The sequence below is a fragment of the Neophocaena asiaeorientalis genome, unplaced genomic scaffold (genome assembly GCF_003031525.2).
Source record: "Neophocaena asiaeorientalis asiaeorientalis breed wild unplaced genomic scaffold, Neophocaena_asiaeorientalis_V1.1 scaffold504, whole genome shotgun sequence".
In the NCBI taxonomy this organism is placed as follows: Eukaryota; Metazoa; Chordata; class Mammalia; order Artiodactyla; family Phocoenidae; genus Neophocaena; species Neophocaena asiaeorientalis.
In genome coordinates this window covers 5,823,859-5,847,296 of record NW_020174438.1, presented here as the reverse complement: position 1 = coordinate 5,847,296, position 23,438 = coordinate 5,823,859, and the positions used below count along the sequence as shown (strand labels likewise).

At 46.5% G+C, this 23,438-nt stretch overlaps 1 protein-coding gene across 1 annotated transcript in view; it reads right to left on the bottom strand.

Moving 5' to 3' along the window:
• TRIM66 (tripartite motif containing 66) overlaps window positions 1–23,438 on the bottom strand; it is a 57,482-nt gene that overhangs the window by 27,341 nt on the left and 6,703 nt on the right. The window contains exons 2-8 of the mRNA XM_024756994.1: window positions 8,101–8,205; window positions 6,480–6,627; window positions 5,440–5,572; window positions 5,019–5,135; window positions 3,327–3,441; window positions 2,641–2,787; window positions 339–456 (exon numbers count right to left, since the gene is read on the bottom strand). Coding sequence (XP_024612762.1) covers window positions 339–456; window positions 2,641–2,787; window positions 3,327–3,441; window positions 5,019–5,135; window positions 5,440–5,572; window positions 6,480–6,627; window positions 8,101–8,109 — 787 coding nt within the window. The 5' untranslated portion in view covers window positions 8,110–8,205. The remainder of the gene's footprint in view (window positions 1–338; window positions 457–2,640; window positions 2,788–3,326; window positions 3,442–5,018; window positions 5,136–5,439; window positions 5,573–6,479; window positions 6,628–8,100; window positions 8,206–23,438) is intronic.

Below are 23,438 nucleotides of genomic sequence, written 5' to 3'. Positions count from 1 at the left end.
TACTGCCATACAGCATTCTGGAGAGTAGGGCCACTGTCTTGTCTCCTCTTCTAGCAATGAAAACAAGGGAAGAGGGACATTCATGCAGAATAGGAAGCTCAGATCTCAGCTGGTCCTGTTACAAAAGTCCTGTATTGCCATTGCTATTTATGCTATCAACTCTCGCCACCCCCACCCCAACCCTACCCTCATCACCCCCAGCCATTCAGGTTTGCTCTGGCAGTCTCAGGGAGTGCTTTCTCTTGGGCATATGCTGATCTACCCAGTAAGCTAAGCAGATGGTCTATATGTGTTCTTGGCAATCATGCACAGGCCCACAGAGTAGGCCCTGGGCTCACCAAGGGAAGCCAGCTGCTTGGTCCAGAAGTTAGGCTCCCAGGTGAATCTGATACTCCAAGGGGAACCAGGGTCTGTGTTACAGTCGGTCTCCAGCAATCGCTGCATCTGAAACACAATCTGACAACAGCACCAAAGGTCATTTCTCTGGGCATCTTGTGCCTGAATGACAACACCCTCTCCCTCACTCTTTGGACAAGTTGAAGGCCAAAGTCCTGGCTGTTTAGCCTGTGGTCCTCCCCCATATGCTTGCTTATTTCCTTACACCTTAGTATCTTCACATTCCTTTGCTTTCCCCCACCCCTACTGATCCCCTTCTTCTTACTGAGGCTTATGGAAAGCCTACATTCTTATCTCTTCCAGGCCTCAAATGATTTTAATTCTCCCTCAGAATATCACTTGCCTGGAAGCCTCTCAAGAGCGTTCCTTTCATTCTACCATAATCTCACATGAAAAGCCAATGGGGTCAGACGTTCTCTGAGTTCCCCATAGCTGTCCTTCCATCCACTTGTAAAACTCCATTACATCCTAGTCAACTGCCCTCTTCCTCCCTCATCCCTTTCATCTATCTCCTATCGCTAACTCTCCCATTTATCTAGGACTTTGGCAAGTATCCAACTGCCCTGACAACATCTAGTTAACCAATGTCCTAATCAGCATCTTGGCCTCTTACTTCCTTGATCTCTTTAATGTAAATCACCTTCACCTCTCTTTTCAGTTCACTCACCATATCTAGACCATTTTCATCATCTAGAACCATTCTACCTATGAGACCTTAAACTCCAACCACCTACCCCCTGATCATAACCAGCTCTCACTCTTTCTGAGCATGCTCTTCAGCCTCATTGGACTCCCCAAGCCCTGCTCCCTCAGTCCATAGGGTCGTCCCAGCTTTCCATCATTTTCAGTAACAATGTCACTAGTGCCCTAGTTCCCTTCCCATCCCCAATGTCTGACCTTGGGTCAATCCAGCCATCCCAAAGCCATGTTATCTGGGGTCGCTACACTGATCATTACCCTTAGGGGTACTCTTCAGTCTTTCTCCTTGTCACTTCCTATCTTGTCAGCTTCCTCTACCATGGTCCTTAATGACTATCTAAAATTTTTACTTCTCTCCTCAATGTCATTTACCCAATGCCTAACCCTCTCATTATCACCTCCTACTTCACAGAGGGTGAAAAAACCCATAAAAGACAATTTCCCTCAAACTTGTATCCCTCCTATCTCCAAACTTAACTACATTATATTGACACCTTCCTGTCCTCTGATCTCAGAGGAAAGGAGTGCCTCTTGTTTAAGGTCGACCAGGTCACTCTAGATCCCACTTCTTTCTGCCCTTCCAGTATGCTTCCTCTACCACACATCTCTTCTACCTTCAACAACTTCTCCCGAATAAAGATGTGCAAATGTCTTCCTTACTTTAAAAAAGTATTCCAACACTGTCTCCTTCTCAAGTTACCTTCTTACTTCCCTTCTTTTCACTTCTGTCTCTACTTCCTCACCTCCCATCCTCAGCTTCCTCATTCTAGCTTTTGACCCTTCTACTTTGTGGGAATGTCTTCCAAAAGATTACCAGGGACCTCCTGATTCCCAGACCTCAAGGCTTCGCTTCACTACTCATGTCCCTTCACCTATGTGGCAATGACACCGATTACTTAAAATGTGAAACTCTGTTCATTTCTGTGCACCACTCTCTCCTGCTTCTCCTCTCGCCGCTGATGCTTGCTTCTCACCTCTTTCACTCATCTTCTTCCTCTATGTGAAAATGACGGCATTTCCCTGGGCTCCAGATTTGTTCTTCTCTTCTTCCTTCACACACTCTTCCAATATCACTGATATCCCAGTGACTCCCACATCTCTCTCTCTCTAACCCTGACTTTTCTTCTCACTTCTGGACCCATCTATCAAAGCAGATTTGGGACAGCTCCCTTTAGATGCCCTATAGGCACCTTCGCTTCAACATATCCAAATATAAACCCCATCAACATCCTTCAAAATTCTTGCTTCTTTTCCTGGGGATCACCACCCTCCCAAGCCCAACACTTCAATGTCATCCTCAACTCCTCCTTTCCTCTTAGGTCCCATTTAAACCCAAATAACTTCCTATGGAATGTTCAGCACACTGCTAGTATTAATGCCTGGATCCATGACCTAAGACAGAACTACAGAACTTCCCAGCTGAGTTGCTTGGAGGAAGGCAGGTCTATTCCAGCACCTGGGTCCTTTGCACTGTGGGGTTTGGTCAAAGATGGTTTTCACTTACTAACCCAAAGTCAGTGATTGAGGAGTGGGAGTTCTTCTTACCAGCTCTTTGCTGAAAAGGAAAGGGATGCTGGTTTTGCTGCAGACAGCCCAATTAATGAAATTCTGCACATGCTCAAATTGACGGTTGAGAACCATGATGCTCTGCAACTGCTGCTCCAGCTTCCGCTTCCTTTCATTAGTAATGCCCTGGTTACGAAGAGAGAAGACAGAGTCCCTGATCCCGTTCTTGGACTGCAGGCCACATGCTTGGGAAGTCTGGTGGTCTGTGTATATCAGTGTAAACACAGACGGAATCAGATGAAACTGCACTGAGAGGAGGACATGGGCTGCTGAGGGATGGAGGGAGGGAGGGAGACAGGGTAGGTAGACTTTATGGTACAAACATGGAATGGCTAATAAATGAATGAGAAAATGAATGGGTGTCTGCATCTCTTGGGCATAGCTTGTTTCATGTCTCTTTCAAGGCTATAACCCTGCATAGTCCAGGAAGGCAGTTGCCTTACTGCCACAGCATTAATGGGAGTTTGATCTGATTCTCTAGCCCTTAATGAGCCAACTTCCCAAAATTAGACTGGACATTGTAAGATACAGGGAGCAGCAGAGAGCTATGGAAACTACACATCTGAATTCTAGCCCAGGCATCTCTGAGCCCTGAGACAAGGTTGATATGTGCCTGGTTTCTGCCCCAGGGAGAGAACAGAACCCATCCATCTGCTCACATATACCTCCAGCTCCTCTATGAGCCCATTGGCCTGTTTGTTCAGCTCGTTCATCAGAGCCATCTTGGCCATTTTGATCTGGTTTTCCACCTTCCTGTGCTGATGCTTCACCTCAAAAATCCTGTAAACAACAGGATGAGACAGAGCACGGTGAGCCCTTCCCCCCAGGCCTATGAGGGCCTACAGACAGCAAATGTAAGAGCCTACAGTGTGGAGGCTGCATACTGAGATCAGGGCCCACCAGGTACCAAATGTAAAGAAACAAGAACCTTCCTCCACCACCCATCCCACTCTTTGTACAACCCAGCCCACTTGATCTAAATGGGACAATGGCCCAAAGTTCAATGCAGTTTTCTCTAGGTAAACTGCAGGGCCACGCCCAGGTCAACCCAGTAGCTCACCAGTTCGCACAGCACTAGAGGCAGGACAGAGAGAGTGAGTACAGATATGACTTCATGTAAACAGCGTCACTAAACAGCATCATGCAGTAAAATGAGCATAGGTAGAGACAGAAAGTAGACTAACAGTTGCCAAGTGCTGGGGATGCTGCACAGTGAATGGGGAGTGACTACTAACGTGTATGGGGTTTCTTTTTAGGGTGATAAAAAGGGTCTTTCAAAAGTAGACAGTAGGGGACTTCCCTGGTGGTCCAGTGGTTAAGAATCCACCTGCCAATGCAGGGGACAAGGGTTTGAGTCCTGGCCCGGGAAGATCCCACATGCCGCGGAGCAACTAAGCCCGTGTGCCACAACTACTGAGCCCGTGCGCCTAGAGCCTGTGCTCTGCAACAAGAGGAGCCACCACAATGAGAAGCCCACACACCACAACAGAGTAGCTCCCGCTTGCTGCAACTGGAGAAAGCCCATGCGCAGCAATGAAGACCCAACACAGCTAAAAATAAATATATTTAAAAAAAACATAGACAGTAATAATGGTTGTATAACTCTATGAATATGCAAAAAAACTCACTGAATTGTACATTTTAAAAGGGCAATTTTATGGTATATAAATTATATATAAAGTCATTAAAGCCATTTAAAAAAGCCATTAAAAACAAACAAACATGGGCTTTGAAGCCACATAGACCTAGCTTCTAAACCCAGCTCAGTCTCTGACTAGCTGTGTGATCTCAGACAAGTCACCTAACCTCTCTGAACCTTAGCCTCCTCATCAGTAGAATGGAGATAACCCCAACTCAAAGAATTATAAGAATTGATCAAAATGATGCATGCATGATGCCCAACCCAGTGCCTGTCGTGATGATCTCTCAGTACACACTTATTTCTCTTTCCACAGAAAATACAGATGATTTCATGTCATGTGTAGGTTTATATGGAAAACACTGGGAAAGGGGTGATAAAGGGTAGACTGCCACTGACTTGTACCCACATGATAAGCAGCACTCTCTTCCCCAATATCTACTCTGTGCCCTTGTTCTTAAGCACCTACCTTTGGCTAGTTCATGGCCACTTGCAGAAGGCATGTACTTTAGCCCAGGCTCACTGTGATCATCCTGACCTAGCTTGGCCCCATTCACCAAGTGATGACCCAAAACCCCCTCCCTGGCACTGAGACCTCTACGGTCAGGTATGCCAATGTCCGCATGTCTTCCTTATAAGTACTCCATCCTAGTACTGTGACCCAGGATGAGAGGGAACAGAGCATTTCCAGTGCTGGCAAGGGGCTAGCCGATGTTACCTGTCCTCAATTTGCTTTGCAGATGTCTGTAGACTAGATTTCTTATGCGCCACCTGTGTAGTCACACTTTCCAGAAGCATCCTCTGGTTTTGCAAAACTTCTTCAAGATGTCTACACCTAGAGTAGGAGGCAGAGAAAAAGCTGAGGAGGACTGAGTCTTATTCTGAGCACGCCAGCCAAGTGAGAATCCCCACAGTGCATTGTCTCAGCCAGGTCCATGGAGGCTGGGGTTACATGTAGTGAGTCAGAGACTCTTGGCCCTTCAGGCCTTCTCCAGAGAAAGCCCACAACAGGAACAGGGAAAAACTTCAGCCCAGGGGCTGAAGGTTGGCTTGAGCAGGGGGAGGATTCTGAAGTACTGGGAGCCCAGCGCTCTCACAGGTAGAGTCCAGAGCCCTCCCGGGTCCCCTTTGGGCCCCACCTGTGCTCTTTGTGTTCCACCATGAGGCAGCTATGGCATGTGAGCACATCACAGGTCTCGCAGAATAGCTTGAGCACTTCCTGTGTGTGTAGAGGACAGTACAAGGTGAAGTCTCCAGAACCACCATTCACTCCTGCCAGAGAAGATGGAGAAAGTGGGCTTCTCTTGCTCAGGAAGACCTCTTAGTTTAAGTTCCACTGAGCAACCCTCAGCCCTCCATGGACACAGGGAAGACACAGAGCTTGGAGGGAAGGTGGTACCAAGTAAGGGAGGCCTCTCTCTGGGCCAGTGAGGTTCCAGAAACACAAGGAGGAAGGCAGGCTTAGACTGGCTGGATTTGCCCATCTGTCCAGAAATAACTGGCCATCAAGCCCCAGGCATCCCACCACCTGGTGAGCCTGAGGAAGGGGCTTGCTACCTGCTGCACATGGATCTCCTGCAGAATAGTGAGTCCTCTAAAACTCAACCTAAATCTCCTCATTAACCAGGATTCTGTTATGGTGAGGCTGAAACAAGCTACCCAACCTTGCCAGGCTCCAGACCAGATCACATGGGTCATGAACTTTGGTTCCTGTCTGACGAAGGTAAAACCCTTCTCACAGTTCGAGGGCCTTGAGAAAAGACTTTCAAGAAGACTGTCACTTAAAACAGATGGTGCTGGATGGATAAATGGACAAACCCTGATACAGGCTGCTGAATTAACCAAGTAACTAAACAGAAGTGAGGGCTGTTTGCTTGAAACCGAGGTGAAAGATAGGGAACTCAATTACCTTCCGTGGTAATTCGAGACTATTCCTCCCTGCACTGCCTCACCCACCCTCACCCACGCCCCCGCTGCCCCCCCAGCAGGGAGAGCCTAGAGTGAGTTTACACTGTGATGTGACTCTGCAGGGGACAGCTTTCCTTCAGGAAAGGCTCTGAGACCACCCCTGCTCTCACCCCCAGCAGGGAAACGAGGTCAGAGAGCTATTCTCCAAAGATTCTACGGTTTGCTACTACTTAAGTGCGTGTGAGCTAGTGGAGAGGGTGAGGAGTGATACCTGGAGATCCCTTCTGGGTCCGGGGAAAGAGTGGGCCCCCAGGGGCAGGGCCATGCCGGTGCTCCTCCGTGCAGGAGCTGCACAGCCAGCGGTTGCAGTAGGTACAGAGGATGTGTGCCGCCCTCTTCTCCTTGCACTCGGAGCAGTTCTAGAGGTAGAGAGTTCTGGAATTACTGACAGTATCTTCATCACTTGGGCCTGCTTTTATGAGTGGTAAATACTCTAGGCACTGGGGTCCTGCAGGGCTGTTCCTCCACTCTTTTGGAGTGCAGTCAATTCTGGAGAGCTGCCTGGGAGTGACGTGCAGGGGTGTGTGAGGGAAAGCGCCCTTTGTGACTAAGAGTACTGCCCTCAGGAGCTATTCACACAAGTCCTGGGCTGCAGCTGAGGATCCGCAGATGAACAAGGCAAGGATCTGCTCTCAAGGTACACACAGCCTGGACGGGGTGGCAGACATTCGGTGGGTAATGCTGTGATGAAAGCATGCACCAAGTGCTAAGGAAGCAAAGAGAGGTTTCCAGGAGTTCCATCCAGGAGCAGCCAGGAAAGCTTCCATAAAGAGGTGACATTTGAGTTGGATATTGAATGACAAGTAGAAGTTCACCAGGCAGACAAGGGAGGAAAATGGAAAGCACAGGCGAAAGCGAAAACTGCAATGTGCCTATGGAGAGGAAGAAGCTGCAGCTGTATGAGTACAGAAAAGGATGATCGTACACAGCCAGGAAAAAGTGAGATGGACCAACTCTCAGAGCTGTGTTTCCACTGCTGTGGCTTGCCAGGACCAAGAATCCCTAGGCTTCTTCTAGTACAAATGTTCATTCATTTGGTCAGCAAATATCATGCAGGGCTGATATAAAAGGTGGAGAAGAAGAAAAATTAGTCTGTCTGTGCCTGAATAATACAAGCCACCAAACGGATGTGGATCCTGACAGCTTCGTCCTCACACTGCGGTCTGACAAACCCACAGCAAGAAAAAGAAAAAAGAGGAGAAATACAAGTTTTACTGACCAGACTATGAACCCTTTGAGGGTAGAGACATGGGTCTCTGTCTTCCTAGCACCCAGGCCCTGGCATATCAGACATTCAGTAAGAATTTAACACAAGTGCAAGTAAGTAAAACGGCAAATGAATAAAATGTAGTGGGCAAGGATACCCCAGTGGAGAGAGGAACAGAAGGGATACCAGTCAGTAAGTGATGTGAAATTTCAGAAACTCAGGCATTAGTTGTTAAATATAAGCATAACTGATGAACCCATTTAACCCAGGCTTGTGCATGAGTTTCAACTCAGTGCGCCGGGGTGGGTGGAGGGTGGGGAATAAAAGCTTAGTACCCATAGTTTTCAGTAAGAGCTATAAGAGAGAGAAAACACCCCAATTTTGCTTCCCCAACTGAAACATTTTGGTTCTCTTCTGGATAGAAGTATGGATGGATGGATAAATGGATGGATGGATAGATGGATGGATGGATGGATGGATGGATGGATGGATGGATGGATGAGTAGGCAAACTGGTGGAAGGGTAACAAGTCAGATGGAGTGATGGGTGGACAGACAGACTTATGGACAGGGGTCCCATAGATTTCTGAACAGGATCAGCTGTTTCTTTGCTTGTCCTGACTTACCCTGGCCATCTTGGATTGCTCAGAAGAAAAGCACTGCAGCAAAAAAATGTTCAGTTACATCCCTGGTAAGGTATACTCGCTTACACCCAGGACAGGAGATGAGCTCTGGGAGAAGGTGGGAAAGATAGCAAAGTCAGGGCAACATTGCAGATTATACATAACATAGGACCTAGACACAAGGCTTTCTAATACACAACACCAAGGTATGTACCAATACCACTTGTGCCAAAATGAAATATGTTTGATGCCATAGCCTGCACTTACCATCTAGGTGCTTTGGACATGACCATCCAATGAGCGGCCTGCCCTACAGAACTTCCCACATCCTCATCTTTGCCTGATCCTACATTCCCTTCCTCCCTACAAGCCATGTTACTAGAGGCCCAACCCTGCTCCACTTCTGATAATCAGGTGCCTTCCTGCTGCTCCCACTCTGCATTCCACAGTCCTGAGAGCCTAGTTCCCACTACTGGCTAAGTTCAAAGGGGTCAGTTTAGCCCAGGGCACAGCTCCAGCCATTTACATTACTGTGTAGTAGAATCACTTTAAAGATCTCAAAGCTAGAGCTTCCAAGAAGGTTCTAGCCAGAGAAAGGCAAGGACTCCCTGCCTGCTCATCTAGGAGGTATTCTTCTCTTGTTACAACCAATACCAACTGGTCTGCCTCTGGGGCTCAAAGAGGTTTTGCTGGGCCTTCTCCACCCAGTCCATGTTGGGTACACCACATATACGTGTGTTTCACCCGTGAACATGAACATCTTGTCCTACTCCCCTCTCCCCAGAGAAATGCAGCAGTCTCCAACACATTCATCAGCATGGTGGACTCCTGAACTATATAAGCAGCATGACACTGCCACCCTGGAGATTGTAGTACTTCAGGTCCACCCCACTGGCGCTCAGCCCACTGGGTACAAGGAGATGAGCTTCCTGAGGAGGGCCAGGTGCCTGCGCCCAGGGATGAGGACAACCTGAAAAGCGGCTAGCTATGCCAGTGCATGCAGCAATACCACCACAGTCTTCTCTGCCCCATGTCACCAAAATGATACAATGGCAGTTGCTCTAGACTTGCAGGCACACAGACTTAAGCCCAAACACTAGGTCTACCACTCAGCGACCTTGGTTGGGCAAGTCACTTAGTCTCACTTAACTCCTCCGTGTCCCAGTTTCTTCATATGTAAAACAGAAAGGAAAAACAGGAGTGGCTATGAGGACTGAATTAAACAATACTTGAGAATTCACATGATCCTCCATGAATGTTGACTTTGAATTCAAAAGATTTCTCATATCCCATTCATGGTAGGGCAATAACCTCAATTATCAACTCTCCCAGGTGATGAAAGTCAGATAGTCTGAGAGGGAGATTGAAAAAGTGGTCACAAATTCTCCTCCTCCCTGTGTCCATGCCTTGCAATCCTATCCATTAAAAGTGGAGTCTTCTCTATCCTTTGAAGCTAGGCTGCCCTCATGACCCGCTTTGGCCAACAGAATGCAGCAAAAATGACACTAAGTTCTAAGCCCAGACCTCAAGTGGCTTTATATGACTCTGCTCTCGCCCTCAGAACTCTAAGACTGCCACGTGAACAACCCCAGGTTAGACTGCTGGAAGATGAGAAACCATGTGGAGAGAGGCCTCAGTTGTCTCAGGTATCCCACCTGCAGCCGTCACAAACCAGGTAGCCCCAACTGACCCACCAGCTGAACACAGACATGGGTAAGCACAGCAGAGATTAGCCAAGCCAAGCCCAGCCCAGAAGAACTACCAAGAGCATCCCAGCCCAAACCCTCAACTTGTAGAATCATAAATTAAGCTTGGTTGTTGTTTTGACCACTAAGTTTTGGAGCGGTTTTTTATGCAGCAAAAGATAACTGATATATTCTGGAAAAATCAAAATCTACAAAATCATGCAAAATAATATTTTAATACTCTTCTTTCCCCCACCTACCACTCCGCTCCCCTGCCCCGCAAAAAACCCCTCCCCTAGCCTCCACAGAGCCATGGACTTTAATGACAGAACTGGATCTGCAATCTCTGAGATACTCTCCTGCCTGTCAAGAACAGTGGCCCGTGGTGGAGAAGGATGCTCTCTACAGGTGGCATCATCCAGGGGAATCACGTGACTGTCCCTCCCTACCACCTGGCTGCCCAGGGAAGATCCTCCTCATCTACTCCCAGGTCAGAAATGCTGTTCTAATTGTTGGAAATAATTTCCACAAGGTTTCCGACTCCCTGGTACCAGATGCTCAAACATTTGTCATAGTCATACAGCCTCATTATCAGCATGAGAAAGAGAGAAATAACTGAATAGATCAGACAAGGCCTCATCACACATCCTGTACCTCCCCGGCCTTAAAGACCGAAATCCTCAGCTTGTCACTCAAGGCCCTTTCTGAGTTGGCCTTAACTCTCTCTAGTCTCATCTCTAGCTTCACCTGCCACACACCCTATGTCCTTGCCATGCCAAATACCGCTGCTATCCCTAAATGCGCCAAACCTTTGCATAACTCTATGTTTGTGAAAGTGAATGTTCCCTCTCCCTAAAACACTCTTTCTTGCTGCCCCACTCCTTTTCAGATAAACTCCCATTCAACCTTCCAAACTTGTTCAAATGTTCTACCTTTGAGAAGCAGTGTTGATTTCCCTTGGGAAGAGTTAATTATTCCCTCTTCAGGGTTCCCACAGCATCCTGAACATCCTTCTAGTACAACAAATATCACATTGCATTTTAACTATCTGTTCATATGTCTACATACAAAAATAATCCACAATTTGAGACTAAAAGATATTGCATGATTTTTATGTTTCTTGTGGGTTTGAGTATTCCAAGTGTGTTCCTTGCACTCACAGCCAATGAAAGTAGTCAAAAGCCATTTGGAAGTTTTCGGGGTGGTGGAAAAAACCAGCCCAGGAAAATAAAGGAATCAGGTCTGATCCAGAGCAGAGGTGTGGGGCTTGGGAAAGGCTGTGAACTGGGAGATGTGGGTTCCAGGCCCAGGACTGTCACTGACTGTGCAACCTTAGGTAAGCGACCCCTTTTCTCTGAACTGTACTTTCTACACCCTTAAATGAGGGGAATGGGAATAGAAGGGAAGTATGGATTATCCAACCCTCCTCCTCTGCCTACTGCAACCAGGCTTCAGAAATATTCCCCTGGGCAAGATGGGAAGGGACAGACAGCCACCCTTGTCAGCAAGTCAGGGACAGGCTTGTGGCTGAGGGAGGCCTGGATCTAAGACCTCCTCCAGTCTGAACAGGGGCTGCTGCAGCAGACAGCAGGGCTGGAGAACCGTGGCGGTGATACACACAGGTACCAGGGCAACTGTGGGGACCAGAGTGGACACAGAGGACATGGGCTCTCTTTGTGTCACAACTTTTGCCCAGAAATTCTTATCTTCCCTCAGAAGGTCCCTAACCCCCATAGAGCTGTGTCAACCTTGAGCTCTTTGTTTTTTAAAGAGGATTCCCCATTTTTCAATGAGGATACCAAAACAAAGTTTTTTTTAGACAATTGGAATACATAAACTCTTAGGGCTGTGGATATATATAAAATGACCTAACATCAGCTTACAATATTTAACATTAATTTAGTTTTTAATACATATTTAAATCACATATTACATAAAATATTTAGATATATTGCTTTTTTCTTTCTACTTGAATTATTCAAGCAACAGCATTGAGCTTTTATTTCATACAGAAGAATATCAATTCTGAGAAATGCAGGACCAGGGCCCAGGGGCCACACAACCATCCCCAAAGGGGGTGGGCTTCTGCTTCCAGAATGAAGAACACACAGGCACCAGAGGTTCTCTGAAAACTGAAGATGTTCAATCCATCTGTCACAAGAGTGAGCACTTCTGGTCCCTGGGAGGTATGGGACAAATTATTCTTTTACCACCACTCCCTATATTAGGCACTTTACATGTCTTATATAATCGTCAAACCATCTCTTAGAGGTAGGCATTGTCCCCATTTCATAGTTGGATAGACTGAGGCTCCAAGAAGTTGTCACCTACCAAAGATCATAGAAAGCAGAGGCAGAGCTACAATTGGAGCCCAAGTCTGTCCACCTCTAAAACTCAGCCCTGTCCACTATGCTATACTCTTCTCTAATTCAAGTGTAAATAAACAAGGTAATTTTATTTTAATTATCTAAATGATTTGATTTTAAGTAAAATATTCCATAATAATGATCAGACTCTAATGATGACCTGGACCCAGCTTTGAACTTGGAATCGAGAAGGAGCTGGAAGCCAGCCCCAGCTATGCTTGAAGTTTTAAGAAATATGATCTTTGAGAAAAGGCAAATGAAGCAGAGTTTGTCTGCCTAGAAAAAATAAATCTGGGGGCAGTTTCATTCTACAGATCAGTGGTTCTCAAACTTTGTTACATATTTGAATCATATGAGGTACTTTTAAACATCCTGATGTCCAGTCCACACCCCATATCAATTAAATCAGAGTTTCAGGAGGTAGGAGCCAGGCATCAGTATTTTTTAAAATTCCCCAGGTGAGGGGACTCCCTGGTGGCGCAGTGGTTGAGAGTCCGCCTGCCGGTGCAGGGGACACGGGTCCGGGCCCTGACTCGGGAGTACCCCACTTGCTGCGGAGCGGCTGAGCCCATGCGCCGCAGCTGCTGAGCCCGCACGCGTAGAGCCCAGGCTTTACAAGAGAAGCCACCGCAATGAGGGGCCCCCGTACCTGTTCTCTGCCACTAGAGAAAGCCCACGCCCAGCAATGAGGACCCAACACAGCCATAAATAAATAAATAAATAAATAAATTTATTTTAAAAAATTCCCCAGGTGATTACAATGTACAACCAAGTTTGAGGACCAGTGCCAAAGAGAGAGTACCCCTTTCCCCTGTGGCTGAGCCGGATAGACCTGCCCCCTGTATCGTGCAGCTGAGAAAGGCAAGCTCATCCAGTTTTAAAGAGGCTCCAACAAGTTAAGGAAGACTCTGAATGCAGCCGTCATGTATTTCCCCTCTGGCAGAGAAGAGAAAAGGGCAGATGCCCAACAGACAGAAGGGTGTCCTGATACCTAGGTACCCTGGGGGTTGGTGGGGAATGGGAGGACACCTTTTGCGTCCCCTAACTCCCAGCTTCACTGAAGGACCCATGAGCAGGCTTGGGGTGCAGCCTGAGGTCTGGCACTACAACGACTGCTGCTGGGGCCTAGAGAGTGTGCTGAGCCCAGGACTTAGTGAGGCAGCAAGGGAGGCGGGCCAAGACCAGGCAGTCCACCCTTAGACATGAACGGCAGTGCCAAGACCACCTGGGCATGGGGCTGGGGTGGGAGAGAAATCCCAAGGAGGTCTCAGAAAACCAGCATGGGTCAGCTCAGCACACCAGGTCGGGACACACGCACATAAGCCTGAGCTCAGTGCTAAGCAACACTCTGAGGGTTAAAAAGCCCTTCATTCTAGAGCCCTTGTCCAGGGCTCCGTGCAACTTTGCCGCTGGGGCCCAAGCTCTGACTCCAGTAGAGCAGTGGCATCACCTGGAGAAGACTGATGCTCCACTGCCAGCTCTCACCTGTAGAACCAAAGCTGGACAAACCCAGCTTCCAGACCTAGCTTTTTCCACTGTTCATCTACCCAGTTCCCTCATCATAAAGATGGTGACACAGAGGCCCAGAAAGAGGGAGGGACATAGCTAAAAACCACAGAGCCTTGTAAATCACAGGTGGCACCTTGAAACACTGAGCAGTCCCTGATTACCTCTGTCAGGGGTATGCCTCTATCAGACACTATGCAAGGAGAAAAAACACTCCAGTTATATTCTCTGGCAGGCTGGCCATCCTCACTAACCATTCCTGCCCTCCCACCCAAGGCAACCCCAGGGTACTGGGCATCAGCTAAGGCCCCCACCACACAAGCCCCCAAAGCCTTCCTCTAGCCCATAGCTCAGAGCAGCACCGCCTTTGAGAAACACGTTGCACCCACTCCCCAGATGCCCAGACCCTGCTAGAAAGACAGATTTCGATCCTAAGGTGATTCTACTCCTGCCCCTGGCTGCCAGCAGGCTTACCTGTGGGGCCTGCTGCCCTGTGATTAGAGCAACACCTGGGGGAGAAGTCAGAAGAGCGACAGGTGAGACCACCACAGGTCCCAGAGGATGGTGCTTACCAAGTGCCCAGGAACACCCACCCTGCACTCTGCAGCCAGCTGGGCTGCAGGGCCTAAGCCTCAGGGAGCTGGGTGCGGGGTGGGGAAGGGGGAGCAGCCTGGGTCCTCTCCTCCTGTGCCTGATGCATCCTCAGCCAGGGCTGCATTTCTCCAGCTCACCTGAGACGCTTCTGCAAGAAAGGGCTTGGTTGACTCCTCCTGTTCCTGTTTATCTCGAAGGCTCTGCAGTATTTTTCCCAAACTGAACAGCAAGAGGGAGACCTCAAAGAGGCGACTCTTCCTAGCTGCATCTCCTTCCTAATCCTCTGGGTGCCTTGGAACAGAAGCTCAGAAGGAAGAAAACGAGATTTTCAACTTTCAGGAACTAGCTCTGTCGCCCTCTGCATAGCTCAGGAGGCCATCACTCTCAGCCTTTTAGGACTCGATCCAAAAATCCTTCAGCCCTCCATGTTCCCCAAAATGACAGTGCTCATGTGTGGCTGGAACCTGCCCCGATCCGGCAGCTCATTTAAATAGAGCTCATCACAACAACAGTGTTGGTAGAGAAGTGAGTAGCTGCAGGGCCCTGGGGACCCCCTGTTTATACGTAGGAAGAATGATGCAATCTGGGTATCAAAATAGCAATCCAGAATGGAATAACAGGCTCACGCAGCAGCGGTGCCTGCACAGCCAGAGCTCAACTTGACACACTCTGTCAGCCCCACACTACTGCAGCACGCAGATGCCAGGCACACACTCTCACCACAGCATTTTAAAAATCAGCAGGAGCCCGAGAGAGCCCTCCATGCCCCCGGCACTAAAGGAGGGTGGGGGTGAGGGGGCTTCGACAGACATTAAAGTCTGTCTCCTACACACTCACCTGCTCCTGCCACTTCACCTGAAGTCCTTATCCTGTGATGTCACAGTCAGTTGCCATAGTGACCAATTGTCCGTCACAGCGGAGGATTAGGACTTCAGATGGAGAAGACACACATTTATAATGCACAACGGTCCTAAGAAGTGTCCCTCGGCAGCTAACTCTACCCCTCCCCCCAGGGAGATACAGTCACACACAAGCTGGGAGAGAAAGAGGAAGGAAAAACAGGGTCAGGTTAGAGGAAAGATATTAGGATGGGGCAAGACTACGAGTCCAGGATAATTGCTAAAGCCCAGAGTACAGGCAAATTTCAAGAGCACGGAGGGGAAGTGACAGGGAATGAACTTGGAAAGACTGGCAGTAGAGTAAGTGCCTGAAAAGCCCTGGATTCTAAGCCAAGAGGCTTGACATTTATCCTAAAAGCAAAGGCCACCCAAAAAGGTTCTGGCTTTGTGACTATCTTGATGGACTGGAGATTGGGGGTGGGTTTCAAAGAGAACCAAGAGGACATGACCAAAGTAGGATGCTGAAGGGAGTGGTGGTGTGTGAAGGAAAAAGGGTCACATGGATGGGCTGCCATGAACAGAGATAGGTAACAGGAGGAGGAAGAGGGCAGTTGCCAAATCTAATCGTACCTGTATCCTACTTTCTCTGGCATCCATTCCTCCTTAAAAGGATCAGGCCTCATTCTGCCTTGCTGGACCAATGATTCACAAATCTGTAGGGTTTGTTAGAAATCCCGAATCTACCAAATCCAAATCCAAATCTCTTGGGTGTGGGTACAGGACCAGGAATCTATGTTTTTAGCAAGTTTCCCAAATAATTCTTGGGCATCCAGACCAGCACTGGTTCAAGGACCAGTAATCAGGAACCAGTGGCCTGGACAACTACAGTAGCTTCCTAGCAGGTCTTACTGCATCCAGTCTTGTCTCCTCCATTCATTCTTCTCAGGAAGCCAGAAAGACTTCTCAAAAATACAGATTTGATTATATTCCACTGACCCAAAACTTTCAATGGCTCCCCACTGTCTACTGAGTAGCCTAAATTGGTCAAGACCCTTCTGTTTGGAAAGGAAATTTGGCTCTAAATTTCCTTTCCAAACAGAGTTCCTACTTCTCTCCTTCAAGCAATCCTATATTCCAACCAAAGTTAACGCCCTTCTGCTCCTCCTGCCCTCTCCTCCCTGTACCTCATGCTAACACTGTCCCCTACCTGTGATTCCCTTTCATATTTTTCTGGCCCTGCCTGGCTCCTACGCAGCTATTCCTACTTGATGCCACCCACAGGTTCAAATCCACCCAATTTCCCCAGGCAGAGCCTAAAACAGGGGTCAGAAAACTATAGCTCACCTGTTTTTGTAAATAAACTTTTATTAGAACACAGTCATGCGCATTCATTTCCATACTATGACTGCTTTTGTGCCGCAGTGGCAGAGTTGGGTAGTTGTAACAGAGCCTCTATGACCTGCAGAGCCCAAAATACTTTCTATCTAGTCCTTTACAGAAAAGGTTTGCTGACCCCCGAACTAAAGCAACAGCTACTTTGTTTAGTTTCTCCCTTTGAGGTTCCATTCTGGTAATGGGGATCCTGCTTATTCCCAAGTCAACTCCCATCCCTGTGTGCTCTAGTTCTGCTAACTGGGTCACATTTGAGCTAGAACTTCAGTTTGGGGTAGGATGTAACAAACAAGGAAAGGACATTTCAGAAGGGGGGAACACCATAAACAGAGGATTACAGATGACAAAATACGAGGCCCCTCAGGGAATGAGTGATAAAGCTAGCCCATGCAGAGGAATGACAGATGAGGCTCTAAAATTAGCATGGGGTCAGACTGGGAAGAGCCTTAAAGGCCATGCTAAGCTTCTGTTCTGAACTGCAAGCAATTAGGAGCCCTTTAGGTAGCTAGAAATTCAAGCTCAGGATAGGCGAGAGTGATCAGAGTTGAAGCTAGAGGATTTGGGAGCATAATCCACAAAGGCAATAGGTGAAGTAAGGTCAGGCAGGGGGATCCAGGGACTGTGTGGCAGGAACAGGTAGCAGATCTAAGACAAGAGTCAGAATCTGGGCATAAGAGCCAGGTGACAGATTGAAGCTGGAGATGGATGATCCACAGCCTTCAGAGTCCATGCTCCTAGGAACCACCTGACTGTGAAGTAAGCTTTCTGTGTCAAGAAAGTACCCATAGTGGAATGCAGAAGGTATGGGTAGGATGACCCTGGATTCATCTCTTCTGATAGAGTGGCACCTTTATCTCTTTTCACTTCCTATCTCAAGAGTCAATCCAAGGGCTGATGCACTGACATACTCCATGCAAAGCCACTGTCTCCATTTCCAACTGGGCCTGGACAGAGGACCAGTGGGGGAACCAAGGGCAGCACCCTACTCTAGGTCTGTGGTTCCTACTGTCCCTGAAGCCCAGACAAGCTCCAGATTGGCAGGCAAGGGAGCCAGATTTTTTTCTGGCTCTTTGTAAGCGACCAATTACGTGACATCCAGCAGAATTCTAGAACTTTCTGGAATCCTGATGTCCCATTTATTCAATGAGGGGTTAGAGATATACTCTAAGGGCCTTTCCTGCTCTCCAGCCATCATAGCAGTTAACCAATGACTGGTCCCTCTTGAGTGAGAGTTCCCGCAGACAAGAGGCCCCTCCAAGACCCTGTCCATCAATCACATCTACCTTGAACTCCCTCCCTAGCTATAGCTTTCCAAGTAGTGCCAGCAGCAGCAAGCACGTCCCCCAAAACACTGCCTGCCTCCTTCCCATCACCAGGGGAATTGCTCTCCCAGTAACGGCTCTGAGGTACCAGTGCTACTGCCAGGGCCCTAGAGAGCCAATTAAGGTGGGGAAACTGTTCATGAACTGAAAAACCACCCTGCTGATAGGCTCTGGAGCTCCAGCTTCTGCACCTGCTGCACACCCAGCTCAGCCCAGCTCAGCCACCTGCCCTCCACCTGGGAAACTTGGGTCACTGCCCACAACAGATCCCACAATAGTTGCACACACTGTTCATCACCTGAAGTGAGCAAATAGCAGTCACCTCACCTGCCAAGCTCCTGGTGCTGGGCTCTCATCCCCTCTACCTCCCACTCTCACCCCAGGCCATTAGAGCCCCTCCAGCTGAGCCGCTCATTAAGATAAGAATCATTTCCCTCTCTGACTCTGAGGTTGTAACATCTTGCATCAGGTCCCTCTCTTTGGATCTTCCCAAATCCCCAAGGCCTGCCCACTGAGGAACAGAGATTGCTCCCCCTTTCAGCATTTGTAGTTTTCAAGGGATATGCTGTTACCCATCACTAGCTTCAGGAAGCAGGAGGCTATGGTGGTTATTTGGTGTTCTTAGAGCTCTTCAAGTCCAGTCCCAGAGAATATCCAGGATCACCTAGTCAGTTAGTGCTAGAGTCCAGACCGAGCTCCAGGGCCCATGACTTCCAGACCAGGGCTCTGCCCATATGTAGACTGCATCATCCACACTGAGATTGGGAAAATTAAGATACTAAACAAAGAGATTCTGGAATCTGGACCTCAGAATCAAGGTCTCCCATCTAGGATATGTGTTTTAGTAGATTTGAAGAGAAAGAATAATGTTCCTTTTATTCACATGTGGAAGGAAATATTCAAGTAATGGCCTTCCTTCCCTAAAACAACACATAAAACCATAGGAGCCCTGAGAATTCTGAAGACAGATCCAGCACATAGTAAACAGTTTCAGGCATGCCAGCTTCCTTCAGAGCTTGCTACACTTATTTAAAGTATCACTTGGGGACTCAATGGCCAACTTTCCACGTAGAATTTGACCTGGGACCATTTTCAAATAGGCTTAAAAGCAAACAGTCCCAAGAAGATATTCCCATTGGCTGAGTAGATCCGTTTCTAGTATCCAGCCTTTCTGGAGCCTTCCACTCCAGTCATCCCACAGCACAGCTAAGACACTGTGTGCTCGGCATACTACTGCCTTTGCTTTGGTCCCCATCATCAGCTACCTTATAGGGTTGTTGTGAAGTTTAGAAAAGGTAATACAGGCATAAGCGCTCGGTACAGCATCTGCCAGCCAGAAGGCGCTTGATAAATGTGTTTTGCACCTCACAACTTGAGGACTAGAAAGGGGCAGTGTCATAAGTGAAAAAAGTTTTCCTTCCAGGCAAGAGCCATGGGAGATCTTTGTGGGTCCACTGATTAAATCATTTGTTCAATAAATATTCACTTAGGCCCTCGTCCTGTGTCAGGTTCTATGGCTGTGGCATTGTAGAGATGAAAGACACAGCCCAGTTGAATGAGATGCCCACCTCACTCCCTCCCCCAGTGCTGAGCCCCACTGCAAACATGCAGGCCTGGTGAGGCTCCACTGAGGGATCAGAGTTGAAAACCAGCTGGACAGACACTGAGCCCAGGCACAGCCCCTCTTCCATTCAACTCAGCAACTTCTCAGTTCTGCCCAGCAACCAGCAGGAATAGATTTATGGAAATGGACTCATCCCCATGCAATGTGGCCGCAACTGGCTGGAAGCGTTGATGCTAAGGACCTATTTAATTTGTCTGTCTCTATCCATCTCCCCTGCCAACCCTCTACCTATTCCCATATTTAACTTTTGAAAGCCCCAGATTGGCAGAAATAGGATAAGCCTTTTAGCAAGTCTGTACTCCTACTCTGCTGGATAAAGTGGCAGTGCTAAAAGCTCTTTCCAAAGAACCAAACTCCCAAAGCATGGCTTCTCAAATTACAACAGGAATCTAAGTTCAGGTACTGGGTATCTCACTGGACTTCCCAGAGATAGGTGACATCTCTGCTTTTCATCAGTCAGCTCATTTGAGTGCCATTCTTTTAGTCCTTCAGAAAACATTCAGTGAGCAACTGATATCCACCAGTCCTTGTGCATGGAAAATCTCCCAGAGGTATTGCTCCTTTGCCTAAACTTTAAACAGTCTTCTCTTCACATTCTTACCACACTGTATTATTATCATCTGTTTAGTTATCTGCCCTTCAATAAAATATGAGTTCCTTGAAGGCAAGGGCCCTGTCTTTTCATCTCTGCATCGTAAATGCCATAGGGTCTGGTACATAAAAGTCAATAACTACCTGTGAAGGAGATTGACATACAAACCAACAAATACCACACAGCACAGAATCCTAAAACCTCCAGGTAGCAGAGGAAGCTTATTCCACTCTGACCCACAAATGCAAATATGGAAGGTAACAATAGCCTGGCCAGACTGCAGGACATACTAAATAACGTAAGATGCCACATATTCAAGAAACTGCCTCTCTGGTTCCAAGTCAAGCATGTTTGCATCTAACAGATTTTTTTCCACTTCAGTTTCACAAGTTCTAAATAATGGTATATTTTCACATTTCTTGGTCTCTTACTATATCCTAGGCACAGTACAGAATGTTTTATGTGTCTGTTCTCATTTAATCTTCATAAGAATCCTGTAAGTTCATTACTACCATCATCATCCCCATTTTACAGGGAGGAAAACTTACCAAGCTATACAACTACTGTAGTAAGTGGCAGGTAGATTAGGACTCATACTCAGATGCCCAGATATACTGACACCAAAGCTTATGTTTTCATTCTCCCTTGCGCTTAGAATAACCTGGCAACAAACACTATGATTCTAATAATTGTCACTAGTATGAATCTAGATTTCTGACTTTAGAGTCAAACATATCCTTGAAACATGCATAATTAGTTCATGTTAAAAATCTTTTATTTTTTAAAGGCATTCTGTTGTGTTTTTTTAAATGTATTTTGTTTATTTATTTGTTTAGGTTGCACCAGGTCTTAGTTGCAGCATGCATGCAGGATCTAGTTCCCGGACCAGGGATCGAACTCGGGCCCCCTGCATTGGGAGCACCGAGTCTTACCCACTGGACCACCAGGGAAGTCCCTAGTTCATGTTAAAAATCTTAAGTGAGGGGCTTCCCTGGTGGTGCAGTGGTTGAGAATCTGCCTGCCAATGCAGGGGACACGGGTTCGAGCCCTGGTCTGGGAAGATCCCACATGCCGTGGAGCAACTAGGCCCGTGAGCCACTACTACTGAGCCTGCGCGTCTGGAGCTTGCGCTCCGCAACAAGAGAGGCCGCGACAGTGAGAGGCCCATGCACCGCGATGAAGAGTGGCCCCCGCTCGCCGCAACTAGAGAAAGCCCACGCACAGAAACGAAGACCCAACACAGCCAAAAATAAATAAATAAATAAATAAATAAAATTTAAAAACATTAAAAAAAAATCTTAAATGAGATCAAAGACCTAAACATAAGAGTCAAAACTATAAAACTCTTAGAAGAAAACGTAGGGGAAAAGCTTTATGACAATGGATTTGGCAATAATTTCCTGGATATGACACCAAAAGCACAGGCTTTTGGAAAAAATAGGTACGTTGGACTTCTTTAAGATTTAAAACTTTCACTATGTTAACAGGACACTATCAACAAAACAAAAGGCAACCCATGGAATGGGAGAAAATATTTGCAAATCATTTATCTGATAAGGGTCTAGTGTTGAGAATACATAAAGAACTCAACAACAACAGCAACAACAAAAACCTGATTAAAAAATGGGAAAAACTTGAAACTAACAACACTGTAAATCAACTATACTCCAATAGAAAAATTAAAATTAAAAAAAAGGCAAAACTGAAACTCTATATCATTAAACAACTCCCCGTTCCCTCCTTCCCCCACCCCTTGGCAACCACCGTTCTACTTTCTATCTCTATAAATCTGGCTACTTTAGGTACCTCACGTAAGTAGAATCATAGAGTATTTGTCTTTTTATGGCTGGCTTATTTCATTTAACATACTGTTCTCAAAGGTCATTCATGTTGTAGCATGTGTCAGAATTTCCTTCCTTATTAAGGCTGAATAATATTTCATTATATGTGTATACCACAATTATTTATCCATTCATCTTTCCAGGGACTCTTAGGTTCCTTCTACCTTTTGGCTATTGCAAATAAGGCTGCTATGAACACAGGCATAAAAATATCTCTTCTAGTCCCTGCTTTTAATTACTTTGGGTATATATCCAGAAGTGGAATTGCTGGTAATTGTATATTTAAATTTTTTGAGGAATCACTTTACTGTTCTCCGTGGAGTCTGCATCATTTTATATTCCCACCAACAGTGCACAGGATTCCAATTTCTCCACATCCTCGCAAACACTTATTTTCTGTTCTTTTTTTTAATACTAGCCATCCTAACAGATGTGAGGTGGTACCTTATTATGGTTTTGATTTGTATTTCCCTGAATATTAGTGATAGTAAACATTTTTTCATGTGCTTGCTGGGCATTTGGATATCTTGTTTGGAGAAATGTCTATTCCAAGTTCTTTGCCCAGTTTTTATTTGGGTTGTTTGTTTGTTTTTATTCTTGAGTTGTAAGAGTTCTTTACATATTCTGGATAATAACCCAACAGTGCTGGAACTTTTAAGACATATTTAAGATTCACCTTATTTATACATTTAACTTACTGTATTTCCAAGAGTTCTTTAAGTAATTTAGAATGCTTATTTGCTGGACAATTGAATTATTTTTAAAAATTTAGTTTATAAAAGCAAATATTAACCGTAAATATGTTTAAATATTAATGAAAGGCCCTTTAAAAGTGATTGTTAAATTTGCTATATTTATAAATAGAACCAGATTTGTAAGTTAAAATTAAAAGCTTAAGGAAGAACACAGTCTAAGTAGTAAGTTTAAAAATCATGTATTAATTTAAAAAATCAAAGTATACAATACCTTTTCTCTACTCTGAACTCTCAACAGAGACTCAGAGAGCTTAGGTAGCTTGCCCAAGGGTTTAGAGGCCTCGAAATTCAGATCTAAAGACAACTGCAATGCTATAATGCCTCAAAGAGAGCCTAGACTTGTGCTACAGATCACTTTGAAAAAACTGCAGACAACAAAACAAACAACAATGATGATGTTTCTAAATGCTGTCAACTTATTTGGCTTTTTCATCCCTGCATCTCTGTTACATGCCCTGTGCTAGAATACTGAAACGAAGGGACTTGGCTCTTGTCTCCAAGGACTTCACAGTTCTCAATGAGATTGTTTCCTAGGAAACCTGACCTTCAGAAGAAAGACAGAAAGAAGCTCCTCCCTGCTGGAGGAGGGAGTGGCTTAGATGTTGAATGGTTCATTAGTCAGTGCGAGTCTGTTCAAAATCTGTTCCTGACTGACCCTAGGAGCGCCCAGCCATTCTCCCCCTGCCTTGGAAGTTCAGTGGGTCAGGACATGTCCTCTCCTTCTGGGGAGTCAGCCAAACCTTGAATCAAAATCTTCCCAGGTTTCTTAGCCTGCTACAAATTTAAGGAAATCCCAAACATGAAAAATCCCAGCTTACAAAACAT